General features: G+C 37.7%; 2 protein-coding genes across 4 annotated transcripts; one reads left to right on the top strand and one right to left on the bottom strand.

The window, feature by feature from the left end:
* The first annotated feature begins 6,622 nt into the window (after nt 1-6,622).
* odc1 (ornithine decarboxylase 1) lies at nt 6,623-12,887 on the top strand. Of its 2 annotated transcripts, XM_040042076.1 has the most exons (12): nt 6,623-6,765; nt 7,578-7,729; nt 8,051-8,188; nt 8,302-8,475; nt 8,619-8,791; nt 8,870-9,086; nt 9,172-9,255; nt 9,365-9,527; nt 9,619-9,734; nt 9,812-10,026; nt 10,121-10,259; nt 12,482-12,887. In XM_040042076.1, the coding sequence occupies exons 3-11, from the start codon at nt 8,087-8,089 to the stop codon at nt 10,257-10,259; spliced, it is 1,383 nt and encodes a 460-aa protein (XP_039898010.1). In that variant the 5' UTR covers nt 6,623-6,765; nt 7,578-7,729; nt 8,051-8,086; the 3' UTR covers nt 12,482-12,887. The 2 variants fall into 2 exon arrangements, with proteins under 2 accessions (XP_039898010.1, XP_039898009.1); XM_040042075.1 differs by lacking the exon at nt 12,482-12,887 and having other exon boundaries at nt 10,121-11,977.
* On the bottom strand, nt 12,784-18,027 carry LOC120740015 (G-protein coupled receptor family C group 6 member A-like). Of its 2 annotated transcripts, none has more exons than XM_040042073.1 (6): nt 17,504-18,027; nt 17,127-17,421; nt 16,210-17,022; nt 15,638-15,850; nt 15,445-15,559; nt 12,784-14,372 (listed from the first exon to the last, which is right to left on the bottom strand). In XM_040042073.1, exons 1-6 carry the CDS (start codon nt 17,665-17,667, stop codon nt 13,444-13,446), a joined length of 2,529 nt encoding a protein of 842 aa, XP_039898007.1. In that variant the 5' UTR covers nt 17,668-18,027; the 3' UTR covers nt 12,784-13,443. The 2 variants fall into 2 exon arrangements, with proteins under 2 accessions (XP_039898007.1, XP_039898008.1); XM_040042074.1 differs by having other exon boundaries at nt 17,500-17,596.
* Nucleotides 18,028-25,543: the final 7,516 nt, after the last annotated feature.

Here is a 25,543-nt window from a genome sequence, read left to right as displayed (position 1 = left end):
ACGAGTTGACACAGCTTGCCTGGAATGCAGGAATAGGATCACATCAGTGATTCTTGTCAATGAACAGCCAGTCAGCAAGCACTCACAAGAACAAACCTTTAATTGCCTTTTTTTTTTTAATGTATTGTGGTAACACGCCTCACTTTAAAGTCAAACCTAAATTACAAGCCTTTCCATGCCTGTGGATTTAATGGAAATGCAGATACATTCTTTCACTGGAATTTCTTAGTCATACTCAGTAGTCCCATTCTTGTTTCATCTTGCTTTATTTCAGTATGCAATAATGTAATAAAACTAGTTCTGACAGTAGGGTGTGTAACCTCACTCCTCCTGTAAAAGGTGCCTAGTTGTGTTGCAATCGCTTTAGCTCTAGGCAGCGGTCAGGTTGGATTCTGTGGTCTCACCTGAGCTTTAAGTTAATTAAATTATCTGCATGTTTTGTTGCAAGTCACACTGTCTAATCTGAAATGAAGCAATGTAAACAAACACCGCAGGTACCATCCACTACACCAAATGGTATGCAGGGAAACATTAAGATTCCCGGCCTGATCCTCAGTCTGAGCCGGAAAGGTCGAGTCCATTTAAATGGATGAGTGAATTAGCTGTTGCTTTAGACAACAGATTTATACAAAGTGAATGTACATTCGCTTGTTATCCTGTTCTTTATTTTTTTTTATTTTTGTCAAGTCATAATTAATAACTGCAGTTGCAACTCTGGTCAAAGCTCAAAAGACAAAAGCAGTTCAAGCATGACCTGAAAGAAGAATAATTTGTTATTCCTACAAGTAAAATATCATCCCCAAATAGGGGATGACACCCTGACAGGAGATCGTAAATTCACGAGTCACTTTCTTTTTCTTGTGAAAAAACAAAGTTATATATTTTGCTTCAGAACCTAAAAAAAGTACTTAGGCAAGAGCACAGAAGGCAAAGTGATAGATGGATGGAATCAGAAACAAAATATTCCAGAACCATGAGAGCAATTAGTAGCTCAAATTCTCGACTATTAAGAACTACTGAGAATGCTTGCTGGCAAGGAGACAAGGGGTGGCCCCTTCAGCTGTCACGCATCAGTAATATTCATAGAACCAGTGTTACATCTAGTAACAACTTAATTCAAGTGGAACTTTGGAACCTTGGTGACAGAAATAATTCCTCTTAAACCTGTTTCTCTTAAACCTTGGGCAAGGGGAAGGTTACACCCAGGACAGGTCTCCAGTTTATCGCAGAGTTTTACATTTTTATTTTATTTAAATATTAAGTTATCTTTAAAGCTTTATCAACAATTAAAATTGAAGAGTTAATAAAGTTCTGTATTTTCTAATTAGTTTTTATTTTAGTGCTGTCAATAGATTTAAAAAAATAACTAATTAATCGCATAATTTTCTGTAATATAATCGCGATGAATCGCAAATACTTGATTAATAGCTTGGTTGCATTTAGATTTTTTTCAACTTTATATTTAAGCTTGTAACTGACATTTGAAGTAAATGCAAAATAAATACAAAGAATGTATGCTCTAATTCAAAAAGAATTTGAATAGTTTTCTTAAATCTTTTAACACTTTAAAAAATTAAAATGTTTAATCAGATTCATCACAGCGTTACTGTGGATTCATTTTGATTAATCACGATTAAATATCATTCATTTTTATTCTATATTATTCTATATTTATTTTTGCATTTTGCAGACTCAAGAAAAAAGGGAAAATATACGCTCTTAACATGTTTATTGAACATCATGAACATTTATCTTAACAAAAAACTCTGTAAACATTTATCCGCTCTCTCTCTGTCACTCTTGGGAGGCACTTCAAGTCCTTGAAACGAGGAACCAAAGCTATGTAAAGTGCATGTTCTCAACAATATTAAAATGGCCTGTATTTGTATAGCGCTTTACTAGTCCCTAAGAACCCCAAAGCGCTTTACACATTCAGTTATCCACCCATTCACACACACATTCACACACTGTTGATGGCAAGCTACACTGTAGCCACAGCTGCCCTGGGGCGCACTGACAGAGGCGAAAAACTAAAACTAATAGTGAAACTAATAAGAGGTGTATTAATAGGTCTGCCGTTTGTTGCAATTCACTTGGCATTGTGTCAGTACTGAGCAGGCTGACGCATTAGCCAAAGTCCTAGCAGCATCGCAGACTAACGTATGCTTCGTGTCAATGTGATATTTGAAGCTGGAAGTGCTTCGATGAAAAGAAAATTCCTTCTTGCACAATGTGCATAATACTTTATGTCAGTTGATTGTTCCGTCTTGTTTTTTTTTTTCAAACTCAAATTTCCCATTGAGAGGGCCAGTATGCTTTTATCATCTTCCCTATTGAGTTGACTGGTTCAGCTGCCAGTCACTACAAGATCAACTGCCCATTTGCGCATGTGCGATGGTAACTCTACTTGGACAAACTGCTCTAAATGCGTTGACAGAAACATTTCAGGTATTTTGAGTCATTCTGCACTTCAGATGCATTAATTGCGTTAAAAATTTTAATCACATTGACCGTGATGGCGGATTAATTTGCGTTAACGCGTTAATTTTGACAGCAGTATTTGATTTATTTATTTTTACTTTTTGTTTTTAATTCAGTCTAGCTTCATTTAGTTTTCAGAGTAGATTTTTTTTATTTCAGTTTAGCTTTTTTTAGTTTCACTATTAGTTTTAGTATTTTTTAATTATTACTGTATGGAGGGCATGCGTCAGAGGCAAGATGTAGGTAAATTGCTATAGGTGTTACTATAGGTGGACTTTCCAGTAGACAGTAGACATCCAGTCTCTATCAATGACTCATCAGGCAAGTTGTAATACTTTTTTTTTACCAAGCTGACAGATATTAGAACTAAAAATATTTCCTTTACATTTTTTATATTATTTTGTTTTTATAATTTATATTTAAAAAATTATGTTTGGATTTATCCTTATGGCACCCATACAAAAATGATTTGGCTCCCTGTAAAGGATCCAAATAAATGTATGTTGTCTTGGCCTTTTTAATAGAAATGCTCTCAAACTGTAACACTAGTTCAAACCAGAGTGCAGTCCATTCTTGTGAGAAAACTGAAAATTCTTTTCTTATTCTCAACTGCTGCAGAAACATACACAGAAACTCTAAAACTGTCAGTCTGTCAGCTGATCTGTGCACAACGAAAAGCAAAAGAAATGAAGAGAAACAACAAAGCCAGATACAGCGATCCACGCAGGCACCAAAGCCCTTAACACTGTGCTGTATCTTGTGGGTGGCCAGTAACAATTATGCTCCTTGTTTTTGGTAAGGCCTTGGAAATGTGGGGGAGAGGCCACACTGGTACACAGACGTGCTAACGGAAAGTCCAGACAAAGCGAGATACAGACATTACAGGAAGAGGAGAAGGAGAGGGGAGAATCATGGGCAATTTGTGGGAAAAAAATTACAAGAAATGAATAGCTGGAGTGCATGGAAGTAGTTTGCTATAAATGTTGCTTTAATGTTTTTTTGGTTTTGATCTTGTGATTTTGAAGAAGCTGATAAACATCTCCTGAAAATTAATTTGTCCCCATGTGTGCCCACTTCCTGCCTGACAGGCATGGGGCTGCAAAGGACGTGAGGCCTCCCTGCATGCCTACTGGAAGTTCAGATTCAGGGCACGACTATAAGGAAAACTGCAATGTATGAAAATAACTGGAGATTATGTCATCATGCAAGGTTGCTGCTAAACCTCACTTTAACTTTCTGACCAATCCACAAAGGGCTTCACTTTGTAGGTTTTTGGAATAACTTACATCATTCACCAGCCCTGTAGAAGATTTGAAAGGAAACTCTGTAGTGCAAAGAGTAAAATACTGTCCTGATTACAGCCTCAAGACCTGGAAAAGATATTAACTTAAGCCCACAGAAACAGTATGTGGTCCTCACGAAGTCCTAAAGTTTCCTGCAAAATGCCTGTGCAACATTTCCACATGTACTATTGGGTCACACTAACCAAATCCTTCGTTTTCCTCCATTTAGTAATGTCTGCTTGCAAACCAAATGTCTATGAAAGCAACCTTTGGACTGATTAGACTGTGCAATGAGGGGAAAATGTCTGGAGTCTGGCTAAAAAGCATTTTACTGCCTTGAAGTAGAAGCTTCATGAAAGTATTCTTTTCAATCCTGAACACTATTTTTAGTGGGATGTGTATTTTTCTATTCACAGAAAGTTTTTTTCTGAACTAAGCTGGACATAAAAATGTGCCATCATTCTGTGAAAATGGGGGATTACGTAAACAGCAGCTGTAATTACACTGTTACAATTACCACTGTGGTGCTGTACAAAGGGAAAATTACACAAATATTGTCTCACTGTCTAAATACTTATTCACCCAATTGCATATATATATATACACAACACCTGACTTCACAGAGCTGCTCTGGCATCTGTGCTTGTGTTGACACTTCTGAGTCATCCTGTGATCTCCTTTAATCTCATTATACAGGTCAGGACATCAGAGTGCGTCTAAGCAGACTGCCGTCAGGTCACGGTCTGAGATTGTTCTGCCAATGAGACACAACACACTGCTGCAGTCTGGCAGCATAAATGAGCATCTCTGTGATTAACACAAAATCAAGTGTACGATATATGACAAGAATATATTAGTATCTCCGAGTATCAGTTTATTAGTATATTAGACACAGATCAGTAACTCATCAGCCTAGCTTGCCTTACTAATAATAACATTAACAGTTAAGGCATAATGCTAGTGGATTTGTTTATTTGCTTTTATTGTTATTCATTCCCCATTTTGAATCATAAAAACAAAGATAACATAAATTTATTTAAAAGAAAACCCCAGCTTGCCATGTTAGCACTTTAAACCTAATGGCTAACAAGCTTACAATTGTCAACCAGTGAGTACACCCAGGTTTATCCTGCACTGATGGACTATAATTTACAAAATTAAAAGCAGGTTTTAGTCAACATGACCCAATATTAGTGATTGAGCCCAAACGTCACCAGAAAATTGTTTACCTAGCTCAAAGATGAAGAGAGCGGTAGATTGGTTTTTTTATACAACTGAAAGTCTTTTTGGAACAAGATGATTCGCCCACTGCTAACCAGTAAAATGAATACAGGTTTAAGGCGTCACTTTTAAGACCTCAAATCTACGTCCGTGAGTTGTATCCTGTCTTTGGCCTATGCTCTCTGGGCCCTGAAGGTGATACAAGGCTTTCATCTAGTATGGACTCTTCCAAACAGTCTTCTAAAACATTTACATGTGATGATGATGCCAAAGTCCTTTCCACTTTATTAGAAAATTCCTTCGGCACATAATGAATCATGGTTAAATATAAACCTGTTATAACAAAGCAGGCAAAAAGGAGACCTTTTAAATGCTATAATTGTTTTGACCAGCCACTTATCTCGTGTAGTGATATGAGAGTGATATGAGACTTGAGAGTTTACTCTTTTTTTCTCCAGTAAATCATTATGGGAATCATTAAAACACACAGGTTACTTGTGTGTGTTTCTGTTACTGTAGAACAATCAATTTGCTGCTTCAACTGTGATGTATACCATGCAATTGATGCTCAGAGTTAAGGAAAAATCATGCTGAACAAAAAATTAGAATTTGCCTTTGGACTGGTTGTAAAAATTGATTTGGTTGCACTTTCTAACAGAGCTTAAATGTAGATTTTAACCCTGAAGATTTCAAGCACTGCACCTCATAAGTTACGCGGGACTGAAAGTGCTGTAAACAATAACATATAAATAAAATAAATGGAGGGTTACAATGTGCCACGTTTTGACACACTGCAATATCCTCTAAGGTTGTTAAACTTGTAAAATATTAAAATTTTGAACGGCTTCATAAAGGAAATTACTAAATTATTGTACAAAAAACAAACAAAACAGCTGCTTCTGATGAGGTTGTTTTAAGATAAGATAAGATAAGATAAGATAAGACAAGATAACCTTTATTAGTTCCACATGTGGGAAATTTGTTTTGTCACAGCAGGAAGTGGACAGTGCAAAAGTTATGAAGGAAAAATTAGAATATAATAAGAATAAATACAATACACAACTGTACAGAATAGAATAAATAAAATACTATATACAGTAGAATAAAATAGAATAAAATATACAATAGGATAAAAATAGAATACAAATGCTGTATACAACTGAGTAAAAAATACAACGATGCCAGAAAATGAGTATTGCACTTAGTGTTATTGCACATGTGTGGATGTGTATGTTTGATTAGTTGAAATGTGTGTGTTTGATCAGTTTTTCCCCGGATTTGACATATTTTATATGGAACGAGCCAGTAAATTTAAATTTGAGGTTTAATTCAAATCTATTGTGTCTTGTGTCTAAATCTATGTAAGAATTCATTTACATCTATAGTTTTCCATGGTTGTGTGTTTTGTTTTTAATGTCTCATGGAGAGGTTATTTAATATATAGTATATATGCACACTATTACAAAAGCTTTAGTTACCTTTGTTAATGATGTGTGTGTCATAAACCAAGTTTGTCTTTCCCACCATGTGGATGAAGGGGACAAGACTAAACCGGTTCCTATGTGGATGCGAGGCCGGTTCCAGCTGGCTGCGTTGCCGCGGTAACGCGCGCTCTATAAATACTGCCGGGCTCTCGTACCGGCTTACACTCAGTTCCATCTGTATTTGAGAGGTTGCGCTTCTGGCAACGAGCTTCGTCGTAAAGGGGAACTGCTTTATTTCTTTTTTTTATCCCAGCTTTTGGGTCTAATGGACAAACTCTTTGTAAATGCTTTTTAAGGTAAGTAAGGGTCTTTTAGTGAATTATCCTTCAATGGAAGTCTTTTTTTTTTTTTTTTTTTTCTTTGACTAAATACTCTTTATCTTAGATTAAATGGCAGGGTTTTTTTTAGTTGTCGCGAACACATGAACAGTTTTGACATGTTATGTATTCCTATGTTATTTTATAGTAATTGAAATGTTGGTTTAATTCCAAACTGTGTTGCTGTGGATCTTAGAGTGTTAACAAACAGCACTACGTGGCCAGCGAAACAGATGGGGTGGTTAGCTTGTTAGCATTATCCTTTTTGTGTGTGTGCCTGAACAGTAAAAGTACCCTCCGAGAGGTTGGCTTGTGATGGATGTTGTTTTTGGGTCCTTTGTTTGGTTGCGAGACTTTAGGTGATTAAAGTTAAATTGTCTTGCCTGTTATTCATGTAACAAAGCGCATTAGTTAATGGTAACCAAAAATTGCCTCATGGCACGAATGTGGCTAAGCGGAACCGGTATAGTGACGTCGGCGTTAAGTGTTAGTCGCTGATTGGCTACTTTTCGTGCTCTTCATGTAACTTGGAGTAGGGACGTTTTTGTAATTGGGTAAATTCTTGAATAGGCGGAACACTCTTTTCTTTGAATGACTTCTTCCTGTGCAATATCCTGAATTATGAAACCCAGTGCCATTAGAGACTAAAGTTAAGTGCGTGTATTTTAAACATGCTTGAAGTCTCAGAAATGCTAGTTTTAATAGAATAACTGGTAGTCATGTGTTAAACTGAAGTGTCATCATTTCATTAATGGGCTTTTTGTTAAACTGTCAACTGCTCCTGTTTGCAGAATCTTCACTCAAGGAAATCACACACTGGCTACTCAGCAGGCCCTGGCCTTGAGTCTTATTTGAAAGGGTTTAACTTCACTGGTGAGCCACCTTGGCTTCTCTGCACCTGAGTGACGACAACAACACCAAATTCCATTTCTTTCATATCAAAGTAAGTGTTCCATATCTGGTTGTTTGAAACACTGCATTGTCATCTGGGCATGACTTTCAGATAATATTGTATCAAAAACACCTGTTCACTTGGTGCTTTGAGAATTTTTTTTCCTAATTTTTTTTTTTTTTTTTTTTTTTTATGTAACTTTGCACTGTCCACTGCTGTAACAAAACAAATTTCCCACACGTGGGACTAATAAAGGTTATCTTATCTTATTACTAATCTGTGGAATATGAAGGGGACTTTAGTAACTGAAAACATAGAGGACATGGTGTTCTCAAAGTGGCATGTAATCTGAGTATAGTTTCTTTTTTCCAGTTCACCAGTGACCATTCTAAAGGACTTCTTGCAACCATGAACACTGCCACGCCCACTGACTTTGACTTGTCTTTCCTCGATGAGGGTTTCTCTGCTCGTGACATTGTTGAGCAGAAGATCAATGAGTCGTCCATGACGGTAAGCATCCTGTGCTGGCACTGATGCACTAATATTAAAAGTACAGTCTAGTTTATTGTGTAATTAATCATGTATTGATCTTTTTTTTTTTTTTTTCTCCCCACCTGTTACAGGATGACAGGGATGCCTTTTATGTCTGCGACTTGGGGGACGTGGTAAAGAAACACCTACGCTGGGCTCGGGCTTTGCCTCGTGTTAGACCTTTCTATGCTGTCAAATGCAACGACAGCCGGGCTGTGGTGATGACACTGGCGACCCTCGGAACAGGCTTTGACTGTGCAAGCAAGGTAGGCTTTGAAACTGCTTTCATAGCATTAGATGATCTCACAACAATGCAGTACAAAGCACTCCTGAAGATTAGCTGAAATTGCATTGGCAGCTTGTATTTTTAAGTTGGCACTGTCTCATTGTTGACTTTGCTGCCCTCTAGACGGAGATTCAGCTGGTTCAGTCTCTGGGAGTGGATCCAAGCAGAATAATCTATGCTAACCCCTGCAAGCAGGTTTCTCAGATAAAATATGCATCTGCCCACGGGGTCCAGATGATGACCTTTGATAGTGAGGTGGAACTCATGAAGGTGGCGCGCTGCCATGACAATGCCAAGTAAGACTTTTTCTGTCTCCAACAAAGAGTCTTTGTCTTTGTTTATTTATTTCTCACCTCTTAACTCTTTGTGTTCAGGTTGGTTCTCCGTATTGCCACAGATGACTCGAAGGCAGTTTGCCGTCTGAGCGTGAAGTTTGGGGCCCCTCTCAAAGCTTGTCGAGGTCTCTTGGAGCGTGCCAAAGAGCTGGGGCTTGACGTGATTGGTGTCAGCTTCCATGTTGGCAGTGGCTGCACCGACCCGGAAACCTATACCCAGGCTATCGCAGATGCACGCTGTGTGTTTGATACAGGGGTAGGTTTTGACTGAAATGCACACACAGCTGCAATTATGTGGATTTTTATAAAGCCAACTTAACCCTGTTTGTTGTGAACTCTAGGCTGAGTTGGGCTTCAACATGGATCTCCTGGACATTGGAGGTGGTTTTCCTGGGTCAGACAATACAGAGCTTAAATTTGAAGAGGTAACTGCTTTATTATAATAAATGGTATGGGTCACATTTATGCATTTGAACTGTTTTAAATGTCATATTCAGAAAATGCAAAAGTTTAACATGTGAATACTTCTCTTAGATCACAGGAGTAATCAACCCAGCCCTGGATAAGTATTTTCCTGTTGACTGTGGTGTTAACATAATTGCCGAGCCTGGGCGCTTCTATGTGGCCTCTGCTTACACACTGGTTGTGAACATCATTGCCAAGAAAGTCATCATGGATGAGGAGTTTGCCTCTGATGGTAAAGGTTATGCTTTCTACTAGCGTTTTTTTGTTTAAATCTGTTTCTTACTGGTTATACTGATGTGATGAAATTAATTTTGCCTCCACAGAGGAAGATGAAGGGACCAGTGACAGGACTCTGATGTACTATGTCAACGATGGAGTGTATGGATCTTTCAATTGCATTCTTTATGACCACGCTCACTGTCTGCCAACCCTGCATAAGGTATATAAAAGGCATTAGTTAATCTTTAAATATTAAAAAAAGGTGAAACCTGTGTAACACGTATATTCCTGTTTTAGAAGCCAAAGCCAGATGAAGTGATGTACCCCTGCAGCATCTGGGGCCCAACATGTGATGGTCTGGACCGCATTGTCGAGCAGTGTAGCCTGCCTGACATGCAGGTGGGCGACTGGTTGGTGTTTGAGAACATGGGCGCCTACACAGTGGCAGCCTCCTCCACCTTCAATGGCTTCCAGAGACCCGACATTCACTACGTCATGTCACGTCCTACCTGGTGAGTCGGTATCACAAGGGCTCAAAGTGTGGCTAAATGATTCATAAGAGGGAAGTTTTGCAGATTTAATGTAACATTTATTATTGTCTTTCAGGAAACTTGTGCAGCAGATCTGTTCACAGGGCATCCCAGCACCTGCAGAAGAGTCATACCTGTTTGAAGTGCCTGCCTGTTGTGGCAGAGAGAGCAGCTTGGATCTGCCTGCTGAGCCTTGCCAGGCCCATGTGATTTAAATATGCAGTATGTTTGTCACATTTAGCATCAGTTTATGGACAAGGGTTCTGTGTATAAGGAGTTTTATTTTCTTGTTTTTCTTCCCTGTTACCTAAAATGTACAGTGCTTAACAAATTTATCACACCACTAGTCATAAAAACCAAGCACCGATCCTTACTCTGTCACATTTATCAGGCAGATTCCACCGTGCCAGTCTAAGTCAGAGGTAATCAAACCTCATATTTAACCACTGAAAGCTTTCCGTTCAGGAATTCAAGTGAATGACTGACATTTGTCATTTTAACAGTATAGTTTATTTTTTTTTATTTTTTTTCTCCCCTTCTGCTCCATGATGGCAATAATTACCTCTTGGCATTAAATATTTTGATTAAACAGATTACATATACTGGTAGATGAAACATTACAGAAACAAATGATCTTTGGCACTTGCACTAGTGTTAATTAGGGCAGCTGTGGCATAAACCTTCCACTGGATGGTGCTCTAAACTTTTTAAGCACTGTATGTGAACTTTTCCAGGCCAGTTACTTGACAGAATGAGAGGGATGTGTCGCAGACATTTCAGTTCTTTATGGAAGCTCGAGATCAACCCTGAATGAAATGAGGCTGAATCACACTCTGTGTCTCTGTTGGTTCCAGGTACAGTGCAAAGCTCTGTACTTGAATTTGCTGCTGTAGGTTTCCCAGCAGCATCTGTAAGCGCTTGGGTACTGTAGTTCACAATGAACCTATTTAAACTGGAATAGTATAGGGAGGGAATTTGTATGGACTTGCAGCACTGGAACCTGATTTGGAAACAAATTTTTGAGCAGACTTGACAGCACAGTGTAAGAAGGCAGGTTTATTAAAGATCCAGAGGCTTCGATTTGGTGCACTGTTTTGTGTGGTAATTATGTTTTATTAAATATATCTTTTTGTGGGTTAACTGGGGGAAATGAATTGCTGTCTCCTTTATCTTAAGTGAGCCCTCTGGTAGCCCTTCTTTCTGTAGTACTCGCATTCAATCTGGATTTTTAGTATTCAATATCAAGTTCTCATTTATTTATTATATTTATAAGAAGTCAGGGAATGTGCACCCTTTTGTTAAACTGCTGTTCTGTCTACAGCTGAAGGAACATCCTCAGCTGGTAACTTGCACAGAGGCAATGGTGTGTGGTTTTAAATTCCTCAAAAGTGGCTGCTATATTATTTAAGTTTTCCATGATCTCGACTCCTGTAAAGAACATACCCCCCACCCCAAGAGTGTTAATCCTCAAGATGACAAAGCTTATTTATTTGTCAGCAGTTATTTAGTGCTTGTTCTATCAAAGCTTCTCTGTAGATTTTGACTATAACCTGTATTTCCTGTATAAATTTTGAATATGTCTCACATGGCATGATATATGCATGAATCATACTCTGCATGTTGAAACAGCATATATAATGTATATACACAACAGATTTCAGAGACTACCCAAAAGTCAACATCAATCTTAAAGATTAACACTTGAGCACAGGGACTCAAAGCAGACTGCCCTTCTCCTCTCTCTTTTTTTTTTTTTTTTTTTTTTTGGTTTGTTAAATTTAATTTGTTTTCCAGTTATTGTATTAATGAGCAGAAGCAGTGTTTTAACTATACATTTGAAATGGATATGAAAGAGATGGGAATGCATATTCATAACGCTTTCCTATGGAAACTGAAGTTTTGTATTTTTTTAAATAAATAAATGACCACCTTAGTGTTTGTCGTTTTCTTCTCCTTTTGCACAAATATAAATGAAAAACCATTTAGTGGCTGAGGGGGGGGAAGAGTTTTACTTTAACTTTGCATGCAGTTAATAGGAGTAGTGATAGAGGATGATCCCCTGAAACTCCACTGCCCCCACCCACCCACCAGTTTAACAGTATGAGTCAACATTGTCTTTTTCAGGAAGTTGACCGTTTTTACGTGTTGCGCAGCTGTTTTATGCGTGAGCTGTGGGGCGTGCGGAGTACGCCATGACCAATGGGGATCGTACCTGTACATATGGAATATGTAACGGTGTGGAGAGATAGTCTCAATATGCTAGAGAACTTACATTGGGTGGTGGTCTAACAAATTTGTTAAGGACTATATTTACATAAACACATGTGTGTTTATATAAATATGTGAACATCATGGCAATGTACTTTTGCCTGCCTGTTGTGGCAGAGAGAGCAGCTTGGATCTGCCTGCTGAGCCTTGCCAGGCCCATGTGATTTAAATATGCAGTATGTTTGTCACATTTAGCATCAGTTTATGGACAAGGGTTCTGTGTATAAGGAGTTTTATTTTCTTGTTTTTCTTCCCTGTTACCTAAAATGTACAGTGCTTAACAAATTTATCACACCACTAGTCATAAAAACCAAGCACAGATCCTTACTCTGTCACATTTATCAGGCAGATTCCACCGTGCCAGTCTAAGTCAGAGGTAATCAAACCTCATATTTAACCACTGAAAGCTTTCCGTTCAGGAATTCAAGTGAATGACTGACATTTGTCATTTTAACAGTATAGTTTATTTTTTTTATTTTTTTTCTCCCCTTCTGCTCCATGATGGCAATAATTACCTCTTGGCATTAAATATTTTGATTAAACAGATTACATATACTGGTAGATGAAACATTACAGAAACAAATGATCTTTGGATATTTCTCTAAGACACTCCGCACGCCCCACAGCTCACGCATAAAACAGCTGCGCAACACGTAAAAATGGTCAACTTTTCATTATTTCTTTAAACAGTTCCTTGTGATTGCACAGCATACATCTTTAATGATTGTAGAAAACAAGAATTAAGTGCACAAATTTGAATTTATTTTGGATTTTTAAGGAAAATAGGATCAAAACTATACATTTAGCCTATAAAATGGCAACTATAAAAACTCATCCATGTTAGCTGATTTTAAGAGCTATGATTTCTTCACCCAAAGTTACCAAACCTAAAGTTTTTCTACTAGATGTATATGACTATATATCTAACAACTAGTAAAAAAAAAACAACTGTTTGAGTTTTTTCTTTAGTTCTGCAGCACTTTATTGGCCTACACAGTGAAAACTCCCGTGTATGTGAATGAGATTAAATACTTTATTTCCATCCAACCAAGAAAGCCATGATTTCATCATAGGAGGACAGATTCTTTTGCAGATCAGTATTATTTATAACTCCTACATGAAAGTGTGAGTCTATGACTGCACCACAGATATGCCCTTCCGTTCATAATGCTTCCTAATGTATTCAGCAATGGCGCGCTCATGATTAAGCTCTTTCCTGAATAACATAATATAACATTTTGGGGCCAAATGACAACCAAGGATGCTGAAGCAGGAAGTGAGGATAGCTGCACTTTGTACTGCTGGTTGGTATTTCCCTGTTAAGGTCAAATAAATGGGGAGGAAGATGATCCAGGTGACTACAAACAGCAGCATACTGATGGTGATCAAAGAAGCATTTTTGTACAAATCTGGCAGCTGTCTACCTTTGAATGCAAACAGGAAACAAATAAGGCCCAAGAAAGTGTTGTAGACTAACATGGCTATAAAGTATTCAAGGGATTGTGTCTCACACTGCTGCAGAATGGTCTCTTTCCCTGGCATCTCTTTAGGAATTGGTGGATTTACGATCAGCCATGAGACAGACAGGGCCAGCTGGATCCCAGAGACAATAGTAACTACCAACAGCGGCTTATTCAGCTTCTTTATCCAAGACCCTACGTTAAGGTTAAAGTTGAAAGCTACCAAGATCTGAAGCAAGTTAGCTAGAATGCAAGAGATACAAAGGGTGAAGGATACACCAAAGAGAGGAACACCTACACAGTGAATCTTCTCAGTAGGCTTGCCTATGAAGGTGAATGTAAGACAGAAGCCAGCCAGCAATGCAAAAAGCTCCAGAAAACACAAATAACCTCCAACTGCTTTCACAATGGGAGTTTTAAGATATACTGCAAACAGAACAGCAAACACAACGGTAGCAATGATCCCAACGACTGCAAGGGAGCTGAGAATGATTGAGAAGGGATCGGTCCAGAGGAGAAATTCATCCGTTTTGTTGAAACACTGATCCCTCTGTTCAGGAATTGAATATTGGTAGTCAGTGCAGCTCTTGCATGCTGAACCTGCAGAGGAAATACAAACATAAATAGCATAAGGGAAGAGGAAAATATTTTATGACTCAATGTAAAGATTAAAATCATTTGATAAGGAGCAAGGGGGAAAACCCCTGCATTAAGAAAAATGTGCTTTTACGTGTGGAAGGGCCAAACTACATTATCACAGAGCAGCAGCGTGAGAGATCAGAGGATATTTGCAAATTAATGCAAAACTGGCTTTGGATATTTTGGGAGAGAAGACAGACAAGAGTATATGCGTCTAATATGTGTTCATCTAATAAGTACAACAGTTATTACATTTTTAGTATATAAACTTTTTAAATTCCCGAGCTCCATGTCAGTGACAGTCAAAAAACAACTCCAGAAAATCAAACAAGAAGCATCTCTTTTTCACATGACTGTAAGTGTAAAACAGGTGCATTACAAGGTTTTCAGTCAGATTTTGTAAAGTGTATCTACCTTAACATGATGTCAAATTTTTTAGTTTAATATGTATTATTTAATCTTTGTCATTTATTTTATGAGATTTAAGTGTTCGCAGAAATACATCTACATACAAGTATGCTAAAGTTGTTTTAAGTTATTGTTATCCTTTCTTTGGAACAAGCTGCCTTTTGATCATCTCTCAATAGATTTGAAAACAGACCTTTTTATCCATACTTATTAAGTGTTTTTTATTTTGGTATGTTTTGTTTTGTTTGTTTTTTTAAAAATTATATTTTGTTGTTTTTGCCACCTTAAGGAATTTTTTAATATTTTTGTCTTCTGTTAAATGCATTAAGTTTAGATGTAAAGAAGTGTTAAATCTAAATAAAGTTGCCATTGCCAGAATAAACTATTTCGTATAACTTGCCCACATTAAGTTGAAATACTAATTTTCTGTTTGAATTAGCTTTCATATTTGAATTTTTTCAGCAAAAACTTTCTTATCTAAAACTTAATATGGAAATAAACTCTTCAGCTGTCACTAAATAATATTTGTTTGCTACATTACTATCAGAATGAGCTGCTGAAGTGCATACAATCAATTTTTGCCTGTATAATTGAACTTTATCAATATTTGTAATAAAAGACTTACCGTTTCCAGGGGAAAACGTGCCATCAGCACATGAAACGCAAACTTTACAACAGATTTTTCTCTCCGTTAGTTCTTGTCCTGGATCACATGTTTTCGCACAGTTATATGCTGAGCCCTATGGAGGAAACAGTACACATACATGATGCTCATACATTATTATGGGTAATAAATGAATGTTGAAATTTCATCTCACCGTCTGATTTATCAAGTGTACAAGAGACTCTGGGACTTTTGTAATTTTTCCATTCGGAAGGTATTCTCCAATAGTTTGTATTTGTACACCCTTGTTGAATTCAGACATATTCCAGTATACAATATCGTATCCCAAACTGGGATCTCCATCACTATTAAAAAAGATACGTGTGGTTCCCACAGTAAAGTTTACTTTCTGGATTTCTGAGAGAAGCTGTGGAAACAATATGAACCAAGACACTTGTTTAAACTGTACAAAATACAAAGAATAAAGAGAACTTTTAAGGGGGTATGTGTTGGACTGTTTCCGTGTTGGAAGTGATGACTTGCGCAATCCTACACCATGAAGACATTACCCATAAAATGAGAAATTATAACATTACACACAAAAACAGGGCAAGCTGTCACTTTTGTAAACTGTTGGCATTTCCACAGTTATATTATATTTTAAGCCAAGGTCATCAACTCCTGGTCCAAGTATTATACTTTGACATAAAAAACTTGGTAAATGTCTTAAATTAATCAACAGCAAAACAACAACAACAAAACAATTAAAAAACATTTTTCCTGTACCTCTGATGCTGTGAATTTGGAGCTACGTTCACAATGATGGTCGTCACACTTAAGCAAGTGTCTGAGCCCCTCACCAATGACTTGAACAGCTAAATAGATATTGTAAGATTCTTCCTTGTCAATGCAATTAGCCAAGAAGCTTGTTCCCAGACATTGATTAGATTCCAGCTGATAGTTTAGCGAGCAATTATTTACTTTTACTTCTTCAGACTGATTTGAACAAAGTGGATGCTGCGTCAGGTAATATTCGACAAAGGCGTTTTTTTGAGTTCCATTAAAAATCGACATGACGTAGTCTTTAAAGCCAGGCACCTCAATCTGCTTAAATATGAACCCAAAAACTTGTCCGGCAAGTTGGATGTCTGGAATTGCAAAGATCTTTGGAGAGCTAGACCATGTATCACTTGCAATCCAAGTTCTGTTGAATTTATGTTTAATCGCTCCTTTCAGGATGATTTCAACATTAATCTCCTTTGTGAAGAGGATGATGGCTTCAGCGGAGGAGTTTTCGATTTTTTCCAGTAGTTCACTCAGCTCAGTTTGGGTCTTAGCACCATTTATATTAAAATCAGCAGACAAGATGTGAACAAATTCAATGCAGATATTGGTTTTGCTGAAAGTTTTCACAAGGCTATCACTACCATACTTCCCGTACTCATCATCACTTCCCACAATAATCACTGTTTGCCAATAAAATGTCTTCACCAGCTCAACCATACCCCTCGTCTGATATTCATCACTAGGCACTGTTCGTAGAAATGTAGGGAACTTGTACTTCCTGCTGAGCACCTCACTAGTCGATCCATAACTAATCTGTTAAAAGACATAAAATAGGTAAATTCACCAATATTCATACCAGGTTAGATTCTTATATTTCTGAGGTTTGTAAGGCAGTATCAGATAAAGAAAAAACAAACCTGGGCAACTGAAGACAGAGCAACAAGTCGTGCAACAGCTATCGATGCTTCTGAGGTCCTCTCACCAATCACAACCTTGGTTTTGGGTTCAGGTAACTTGGACTGAGCATCTGCTGGCACTAAACAGCTTTGCGGGTCTGACTGATTCTTCAGCAGCTGGAGAGTTGCTCTCAAGGCGAGGCCAACATCTCCACAAGTGTCATAGATGTCGTATCCTATCGTGATGTTAGGTAGTTTGAGTTCTCTGATGGCGTATATCATCACTTGACTACGGAGGAACATTTGTATGTCGTAGCTGCAAAAATGGACAGAATACAGATTAAATTCATCATTCATTTATTCACAGTAATGAGCTGATGAACTAAGGCAGTACTTACTCCTGACAGAAGAGAGGTCCAGAAGTGTCAGACCTATTGGTTTTTAAGTGAATGGGGAAAAGTCCTCCAATGATGATATTCCCAGGATAGTATACACGTAGGAGACCATTCTCTCCTAAACAGGAATGAAACACGCTCATGACAAATAGCTGTATGAAGAACATTGTGGATCCGCAGAGATACAGATGTGCATTAGTTGTTTCTGGTGAGTATAAACTGGCCCACAAACACTAGCTGTTATAAACTTCCCCTCATGGATTATTTGCATGGTCAAACAGAGTCTTTGTAACTCTATGCAAAACAGTCTGTCTTCCTTAATTCTTCCAAATACAAAAACACCAAGATGATTTGAATCACTCATAGAAATGGACTCATTCTTGGACAGGCCTGAGTAATGGTTTAATTGTTTTTAGATTACAGAAAATAAGCAATGTTAAGGCTCGATGTCAAGGATTACTCTCTACTTTCTATCAGCCACAGTTGGTTTTGGCTGACAATGACTAAGTGGTGAGTCTACAACTGACAGGGTCACCTATTATGTGCCAAAGGTTAGATGTCAACCTGAACTTTGGTCCTTTTATGTTTTTAAAAGATTCTTAAACAAACAAATAAATAAAAGCTTCATACAAAGAAAATCCAGTAAATTAAATGCTGTTGTTAAACTATGGGATTATAATTATAATTCAACAATGAACTGTTCAGTTTGGATTATATCAACCATAAAATGATTTTTACATTTAAGTCATACAGAATAGATATTAGAGCCTTAAACAGGCTGACTTCTGCTAAATGGGTCAAACTGGGCAGAAAGTAAACAAACACGTAACATCCTTATACAATGATGTAACACCATAGATCAACTTACCTCAGAATATATAAAGCATATAAACATACATACAAACATTCTATCAACATGTTGGAACTGGAAGTCCAACTGGTGATAGAACCAGACATGTGTCACAAATTAATCTGACTGTAGGCTATGGCACTTGGAGCTAGTTTGAGTGCACACAGAGTAAACTGCACACTTTAGTCGTGAGGCTAAATCACAGAAATCAGAGGGGAATGATAACGTAGACAAGATTCACCAGATCGTTGACTTTTGCTGTTCTGTAAACAGCATCAGCATGGTGACATTTATGTGGTCAACTCGTGCATGAGAACAACACCAGGTAAACTCACGACAGTATTAAATATTTTACTGTCCAAGAGCAATAAGAGTGATGGGCCGTGTCACAAATGTCACAGATCAAATGAATGAACGAGCCTTTATTTATCACTTAAAATTGGACTTAGTAAAATTGGACCCCTTCCGACCATACATACATTACACAAACATCACATTGGGCAGACAGGTCAGAACAGGTAGCTTTTAGAAAAATAAGCAATGAAATGTGCAACACAATAGGGGAGAGGAGGAGAAAAAAAGAGAACTCTACCCATCAGTTTGAGAACAGAAAACAAAAACTCCTCAGCACAAAAAGCACATGGATCTTCACACCTTTGCGCCATTAAAAAAACACACATGACAAGCAACAGGGGTGGGTATGGGGTATGTGAGTGAGCCGGTGTAGACAGCAGCATCCAGTCCTGCAGCATCTATCTGCTGGTCCAGTTGACCTGCCGACTGCATAGGGAAGGAGCAAGCATTGAACACTCTTCCAGCCAGGGAAATTGGCACGGGGCATTGCCGTCCTGGGGATAGCAAAGCAAATCTTGGATCAGAAAGCACTGTGCATATAGGAGCTACTGTGTAGAGGTCTGGGGAAACACATAAAAGTAATACACAAAAAATAACTATAATACAGAAAAGGGCCATTAGATTAATAAATAATGTGGGGTACAGGGACCATACAAATGCACTCTTTCTCAAAATGCAAGCTTTTAAATTCCAAGACTTGGTGAAGTTTAAAGCAGGGCCAATAATACATAAAGTAAGAAATAAAATGTTTCCAAAATAAATTTGTAAATTGTTTCTAGAAAAAGAAGGTGAGTATACCTTACATTGTTAATGGAATTTAAAAATACAAAGTGCTAGAACAACTTTTAAAATTATGTCTATCTCAATAGCAGGAGTTAAATTATGGAAATAGATAAATAGAATATAAAAAAACAAATTTTAAACAAATATTAGAATGAAGCAAACAAGGTTAACCCAGGACGGTAGTGGTGTTCTTTTTTTTATTTTTTCATAAATTGTGAATCTGCAAATTTACTTTCTTGTTTTTGTTTTATTTATTTATTTATTAAGTTTGTTTTGTTTTTCTTTTGCTTTATATGTTGTTTAATTTAAGACTAAAAGAAAATTAAATGAGTGAGAGGTAAAATGTGAGGGGGTAGAGCCAAATAATTCTGCCTACTCCTTTTCAAACAAAAAACTGGAATGGTATTTTTTAATGATTCTGAATGTACATGTTTGAAATAAAAATGAACTGAACTGAGCTGATGCTGAAAGAAGACAGTTGACCAAAAAGCTCGGTGATAGGAAAGTTGGTTGATTTATTTCGTAAGAAGTAGGGAAGTGAAAGTTATCTGGCCATTTATTTTTTAAGGCATACTCATTTGAATTATTTGTTGACATTTCAGTCCCCACTCCACACCAGTTGATGGCGGTAATGCACCATTTAGCTGTTTGCCAATAAACAATATAAAGAGGAAGATGGACGACCTTTCCGATCCGATACCAAATAAAATTCAGGGTAGTATTGATGATACTGATCTGATACTGATACTTTGTACAAAAACTTGTTTTATTTATTGTATCTTTTATTGTATCTCAAATTATAGTGTCATAATGATTACAGGACATCAGATTACTTGTTCTTATCACTTAAAAATGCAGAATTCATCATATAGAAATAAAAAAAAACTGAAGCTGTGCACTATTTGAACACCTTGCCTGCCTGCAGCACTAAAGTACTCCGTGAGAGACGTCTGTCTCGCCCTAGCAGCATCTGTCCCTCTCCTCCTCTTCAGTTCGCCTCAACATACGCTCATCATATTCTGTGATATGATTTACTCTGAGGTGTTTGACAAGGTTAGTGGTTTTGCCACAACACCTCACTTTCTTGCCACATGTATTGCAAACCACGTCTCGGTTGTTTGTGGAGGTAAAATACGTCCGCAATTACGCTCAGCCATTGTTGTGAGTGCGCACGCCAGGGGGTGGGACACATTTATGCAGCCGTATTTTGCACATGACTATGAAAGGCGTAAAAGGAAGTAGTTCCTTCCAATGTAGACAATGCAAATAATATGGTTTCTTTCCACTGTGTTCCTGTTAATGATAAACTAAAAATTTACCCTAAATTACTAAAATATCGATATTTTAATGTGAGAATCGATTCTAGAACATAAATGATTGGTATCGGAAGAATCAATATTTCAGTATCGATCCGCACATCACTACTGAACGCTAGTGCAGCTGTCCGCTGAGCTCTGTTTTGATGACATCAGTTTCTGTGCCAAGAGTTTTTGCTCACTTAATCAGTATCAAGTAAAAGAGGGTGATTTTCCAGACTTCCTTGGTTATTCGGTTTGCTACATGCTCTTATTCAGAATTTCCATTATCGTTTATGTTTGCGGCCCGCTTGCCACCTCTAGCTGGTAAGTTTTTCCTTCCCTCTGTGTAACTCTAGGGTTACAGTATAAAACTCTCTCTGTGGTGATTTAGCGCTATATAAATAATAAATAAACTGCATTCAACTACTCTCTTCTGTATTTGTACGATGGGATGTTTTATCCCGAGCAACACAGGCAGGACTGTCAATTTTGGGAGGCTTGAATGATGAGAAAGTCAGTTTAATTCATAGCAACAAGTTGAAATGTTAGTAGTGAATAACATACTGCTGACTTGTTGGAGCTAAATCTGCTGACAGTCTGCTCAGACTGATGAACCCAGATTTCTCATGATAAAGGAAAGTTTATCTAGTAGTTCTCTAACACTCACTCAACACAGTAGTACAGGCTGTTGAGACTAGTGATGGGTCGTTCTCGAACGAAATGGCTCTTAGAGCCGTCTCAGTGACGTGAACGACACGAGCCGGCTCCTTATCGCGAGCCGTCACGTGGGTTTTTTTTAAAACTTTCTCTCAGCCTCTCTCTCGCACTTTTTTTCCGCTTCACTCCACACGCGAGCCTTGTGCTTTATGCTGGGCAGAGGGGGGAGGGGCGGTAAATACACTCAGTAGCACAGCAACAGACCCAGAGGAAGAGAGAGAGAAAGAGAGCCAGGGACAACAACGTCACATTAGAAAGGTATAGTAATCATCCACAACTATTTTCGGTTGCAGATGATAAAGGATTCAGAAAGTTTATTCATGCAGGCCCATATGACAGAGAATATGCATCTTCTTTTTGTTTTCATATTTTAATTTATATTTGTGTTGTGGTTTGCAGTGTTTTGTGTTGTTTCACTTTAAATTTGTAAAAGGAAAAAAGCTGAAAATTTAAATAGTTAAAAGTTGAAATGTGAATAGTTGATTTTTGTATTATATGATTTATTTATTACATTTTATGTGGAGTGAATAAATAAAAGTATATTTAAGGTGGCCCCTAGAGACAAAGCACATACAAACTTCAAATCACGTACGAACTCTGAAGCACGTACAAACTCCAAAACACATAAAAACATGTACAAACTCCAAAACACGTAAAAACTCCGAAGCACGTAAAAACTCAGAAGCACATAAAAACTCAGAAGCACATAAAAACTCAAAACACGTACAAAAGACAACAGAAGTGCTCCAGGATGCTGGGCGCAGTGTTGAGCTTTTGTTATCTTGTGGCTACACAAACCAGCAAGTACCAACGACCGGATATGGTGTGTGATAGTAACAGGTAAATGAACTTTTTTTTTTTTTAATTATTTGAATATATATGAGTGCCTGTGTATAAATACAGAAACAATACACACATGCTTTCAATTGTGTAATTTAAGTGATCTAGTAGCTCTGCTTTGGAAGTTCAGTTCATGCTAGAATTGTGTTTTGAAGTTTGTACGTGTTTTGTCTCTAGGGGCCACCGCATATATTTATATATAAACATATATAACTAAAACCACTTTTTTTTTTTACGTTAGTAATTCCTTTTGTGCATAATTTCATATTATTGTTAATAATAAATTAATTAAAGCAACAAAACAACCCGAAGAGCCGGTTCGGAGCCGAAAGAGCCGGAAATCCCATCACTACTCTAGACTAACTTTTTGCCATGGGCGTACCGGTACCGGCACAAAAGTTAGGCGTACACAAATTTTATAATAATTTATATAATATAATGTGTTTTTCTGGATACGCTGTGCTTTTTCAGCATTCAAAGATTGATGACACCGTGTCCGAGCACTGGCTATGAATTTCAGAAGGATCAGGCCTGAACTTAACAGAAAAGTTAGCAATAGTTCTTTTCCTATTACAGCTACATCCACTTCTGTCGTGCCTAGGCTGCTCACTAGGGCTGGGTATCATCACTGATTTCTATAATCCATTCGATTCCGGTTTTCAAAGTCCCGATTCGATTCAACTTAGCCTCAGACAGTCAGAAATATTATAATTCTGATCATTTATCAGTACTGACTTCTTCAGAATTGTGAACATCACAGCAGATGCCTTTGTGTGAAAGTAACTGAGAATAAAACACAGAAAAACATGAAGGAGATTTCCCTGGTCTGGCTTTTTATAGCAGATAACCTTAAAAATATTCTACAATGTTCTGCATATAAAGTTTAAATTTCTTCAGTATTGAATAACAGAAAAAATAGGCTTTCTTGTCCGAGGTAATTTAAATGAAAAAAAGAAAAGAAAAAGACAGCAGCCACAGCGCCGTAAACAACGGTAGACTGGTGGGTAATAAGCGAATGAATAATACAGAAAACAGAGATTGGAGACGGGAAACTGTTCTTGAAGTACAGAGAGAGATAGAGAGAGAGCTAGCTGTGCATGAAGTGTGATTTTAATAGTCGTGGAAGCAAAACAGCAAAATTCATGACGACATTGATCAAATGTGAAGCGCAGTTTGCTGCTTCTTTTGCTGCTGGCTCGGTGAATTTTGGTTGGAGAGAGACAAAACCTGCAGCTCAGAATCAGCGCAAAAAGACGTAAACACAACGCGGACCGGACGCATCAGGATTGCTAAGCTCCGACAGCGTGTCCGTCTACGGGCCATCGGGTGAGAAAGCCGAGAAAGACAAAGTTGATTCTGATGCGTCGGTCCGTTCTGTGTTTACGTCTTTGTGTGGAATCCGTGTACCTGCTCTCATTTGCTGTTTGGTTGTTGTTGAAATGGTTTTGTGAGCTTTAATCTGAGAATCTGGCGTTTCTGGCAAACACAGTTATATTTAACAGTCGATTCAGGATTTAATGAATAATATCGCTTTATTCAAGCTACTCACCTCCCACTTTCACCTGCACTTTCAACTGGACCACGGCCAATCAGAGAGGTCCCGCCCCTGACTATCTCTGATTGGTTTAGTCCACGATAGGGGCATAATGTGTGTCTGTTGTTGACCACAGGGAAGGTTGCAGATTTTTTTTTTTTTGCTACCCGAACAGTTGGTCGCACAGGTGCAACCAAATATTTTTTTTTAGTCGCACCACTGAAAAATTTGGTCGCATTTGCGACCAAATTGGTCGCACTCTAGAGCCCTGTATATGCTTTAAGAAATAACCATGTTCATCTCTCCAGTGGTGACATAGATAGAGGCCAAGTGTCAGAGATCACCTGCCTGATTCAGTTCCCTTTTTATAAAGGGATATTTTTACCAACTGTATTTGAATAATATGCAAAATGCATTTTATTTGCATTGTAAATATTTTTGCTGTATTGAGGCAGTTCTGAAAGAGGTCCAACCAGTATTAGCAAGCTGTACTCAGAGAGCATATTGTACATTTATTTTATAACATTTATAATGTGCTTAAAATGGTTGTAAATGAGAACACTTGGTTTTAGTTGTTTTTTCCCTGATTTAAAAAAAAGCATCTATCTATGTCATTAAGCTGATAAAAGAAAAAAAATGGCATTTTGTCCGAGGCCTTTTTCTTCTTTAGCATTTTGTCCCTTACATGCAAAAAATTGAAAAGTACTTCTGGGTATTTGTTCCACTTTAATCATGCATTTCCATCCAGGAATTAATTTCCATCTAGGGAGTGGTCCAGGGTGACAATGTCTCGATTCACAGTGCACGGTGTTTACAATGTCCATGAATGGTTCATTCACTGAGTTTCGGGGACTAGTGCCAAGTTAAGTAACAAGGACACCTGCTATACCTTCTCCCTTTCATGCAAGCTCAGCATGCTGTGACTGAATGACACACGCACATTGCCTTTTTTTATTTTACAGATTGCATATCCTTGATTCCTCTTTTTGACCCCTCTCCTTGCATTTCAGAGCCTCCTGCAGAGATGGAAGCAGAGGAGGTGAGGAAGATATCCTACAGAGGACTTGAGGAAAACAGGCATTTAACAAAATGAGGCATCTTTGCTTTGTAGCTTCATTTCTAAGTGTTGTCAGTTCAATATGACGTTTGGCACAGCTGTACCATAAACTGTGTCTTTAACCCAACAACACCTATAGTTGGCATTTGCTTAAACAAGTAACAGTTCTCCAAACTTAAAGTCACAATGTATGTATAAACATATGTAAAGTGACCACAATTAGAATCATAATCAAAACACCAAATTATTGAATATATTTAATTCAATTCAATTCAATTCAATTTTATAGCACCAAATCAGAACAACAGTCACCTCAAAGTGCTTTATATTGTAACGTAGGCCCTACAATAATACATACAGAGAAAAAACCCAACAATCAAATGACCCCCTACGAGCGAGCACTTTGTTTTTGTTTGTTTTTGTGTTGGTTTTTTTTTTTTTTTTTTTTTTGCCTGTCCCGTTTGGTTCTTTTGCCATCAGAATTATTGTCTAAAGGCGAAGAAAGATGCCCAACGGATTTACTTTACCAAATGGACCCTGTAATGGTCTATTTGATTCACCTTTTATTGTTTATTTTATTTTTATTTTCACTTGCTAGATACGGGACAGA

This window comes from Simochromis diagramma, unplaced genomic scaffold (genome assembly GCF_900408965.1).
Source record: "Simochromis diagramma unplaced genomic scaffold, fSimDia1.1 OVJJ01000304.1, whole genome shotgun sequence".
Taxonomy (NCBI): Eukaryota; Metazoa; Chordata; class Actinopteri; order Cichliformes; family Cichlidae; genus Simochromis; species Simochromis diagramma.
This window is presented reverse-complemented; position numbering and strand designations above follow the sequence as displayed.

Excerpts from the sequence above, each read along its gene's own strand:
- odc1 (XM_040042076.1), top strand. The coding sequence starts at position 8,087 with ATGAACACTGCCACGCCCACTGACTTTGACTTGTCTTTCCTCGATGAG. Across the intron at positions 8,189-8,301 it reads TCAATGAGTCGTCCATGACG|GATGACAGGGATGCCTTTTA; the intron begins GTAAGCATCCTG and ends CACCTGTTACAG. Across the intron at positions 9,256-9,364 it reads CAGAGCTTAAATTTGAAGAG|ATCACAGGAGTAATCAACCC; the intron begins GTAACTGCTTTA and ends TACTTCTCTTAG.
- LOC120740015 (XM_040042073.1), bottom strand. The coding sequence starts at position 17,667 with ATGTTCTTCATACAGCTATTTGTCATGAGCGTGTTTCATTCCTGTTTA. Across the intron at positions 17,023-17,126 it reads CTCTGTCTTCAGTTGCCCAG|ATTAGTTATGGATCGACTAG; the intron begins GTTTGTTTTTTC and ends GTCTTTTAACAG. Across the intron at positions 14,373-15,444 it reads CACGTTTTCCCCTGGAAACG|GTTCAGCATGCAAGAGCTGC; the intron begins GTAAGTCTTTTA and ends TTTCCTCTGCAG.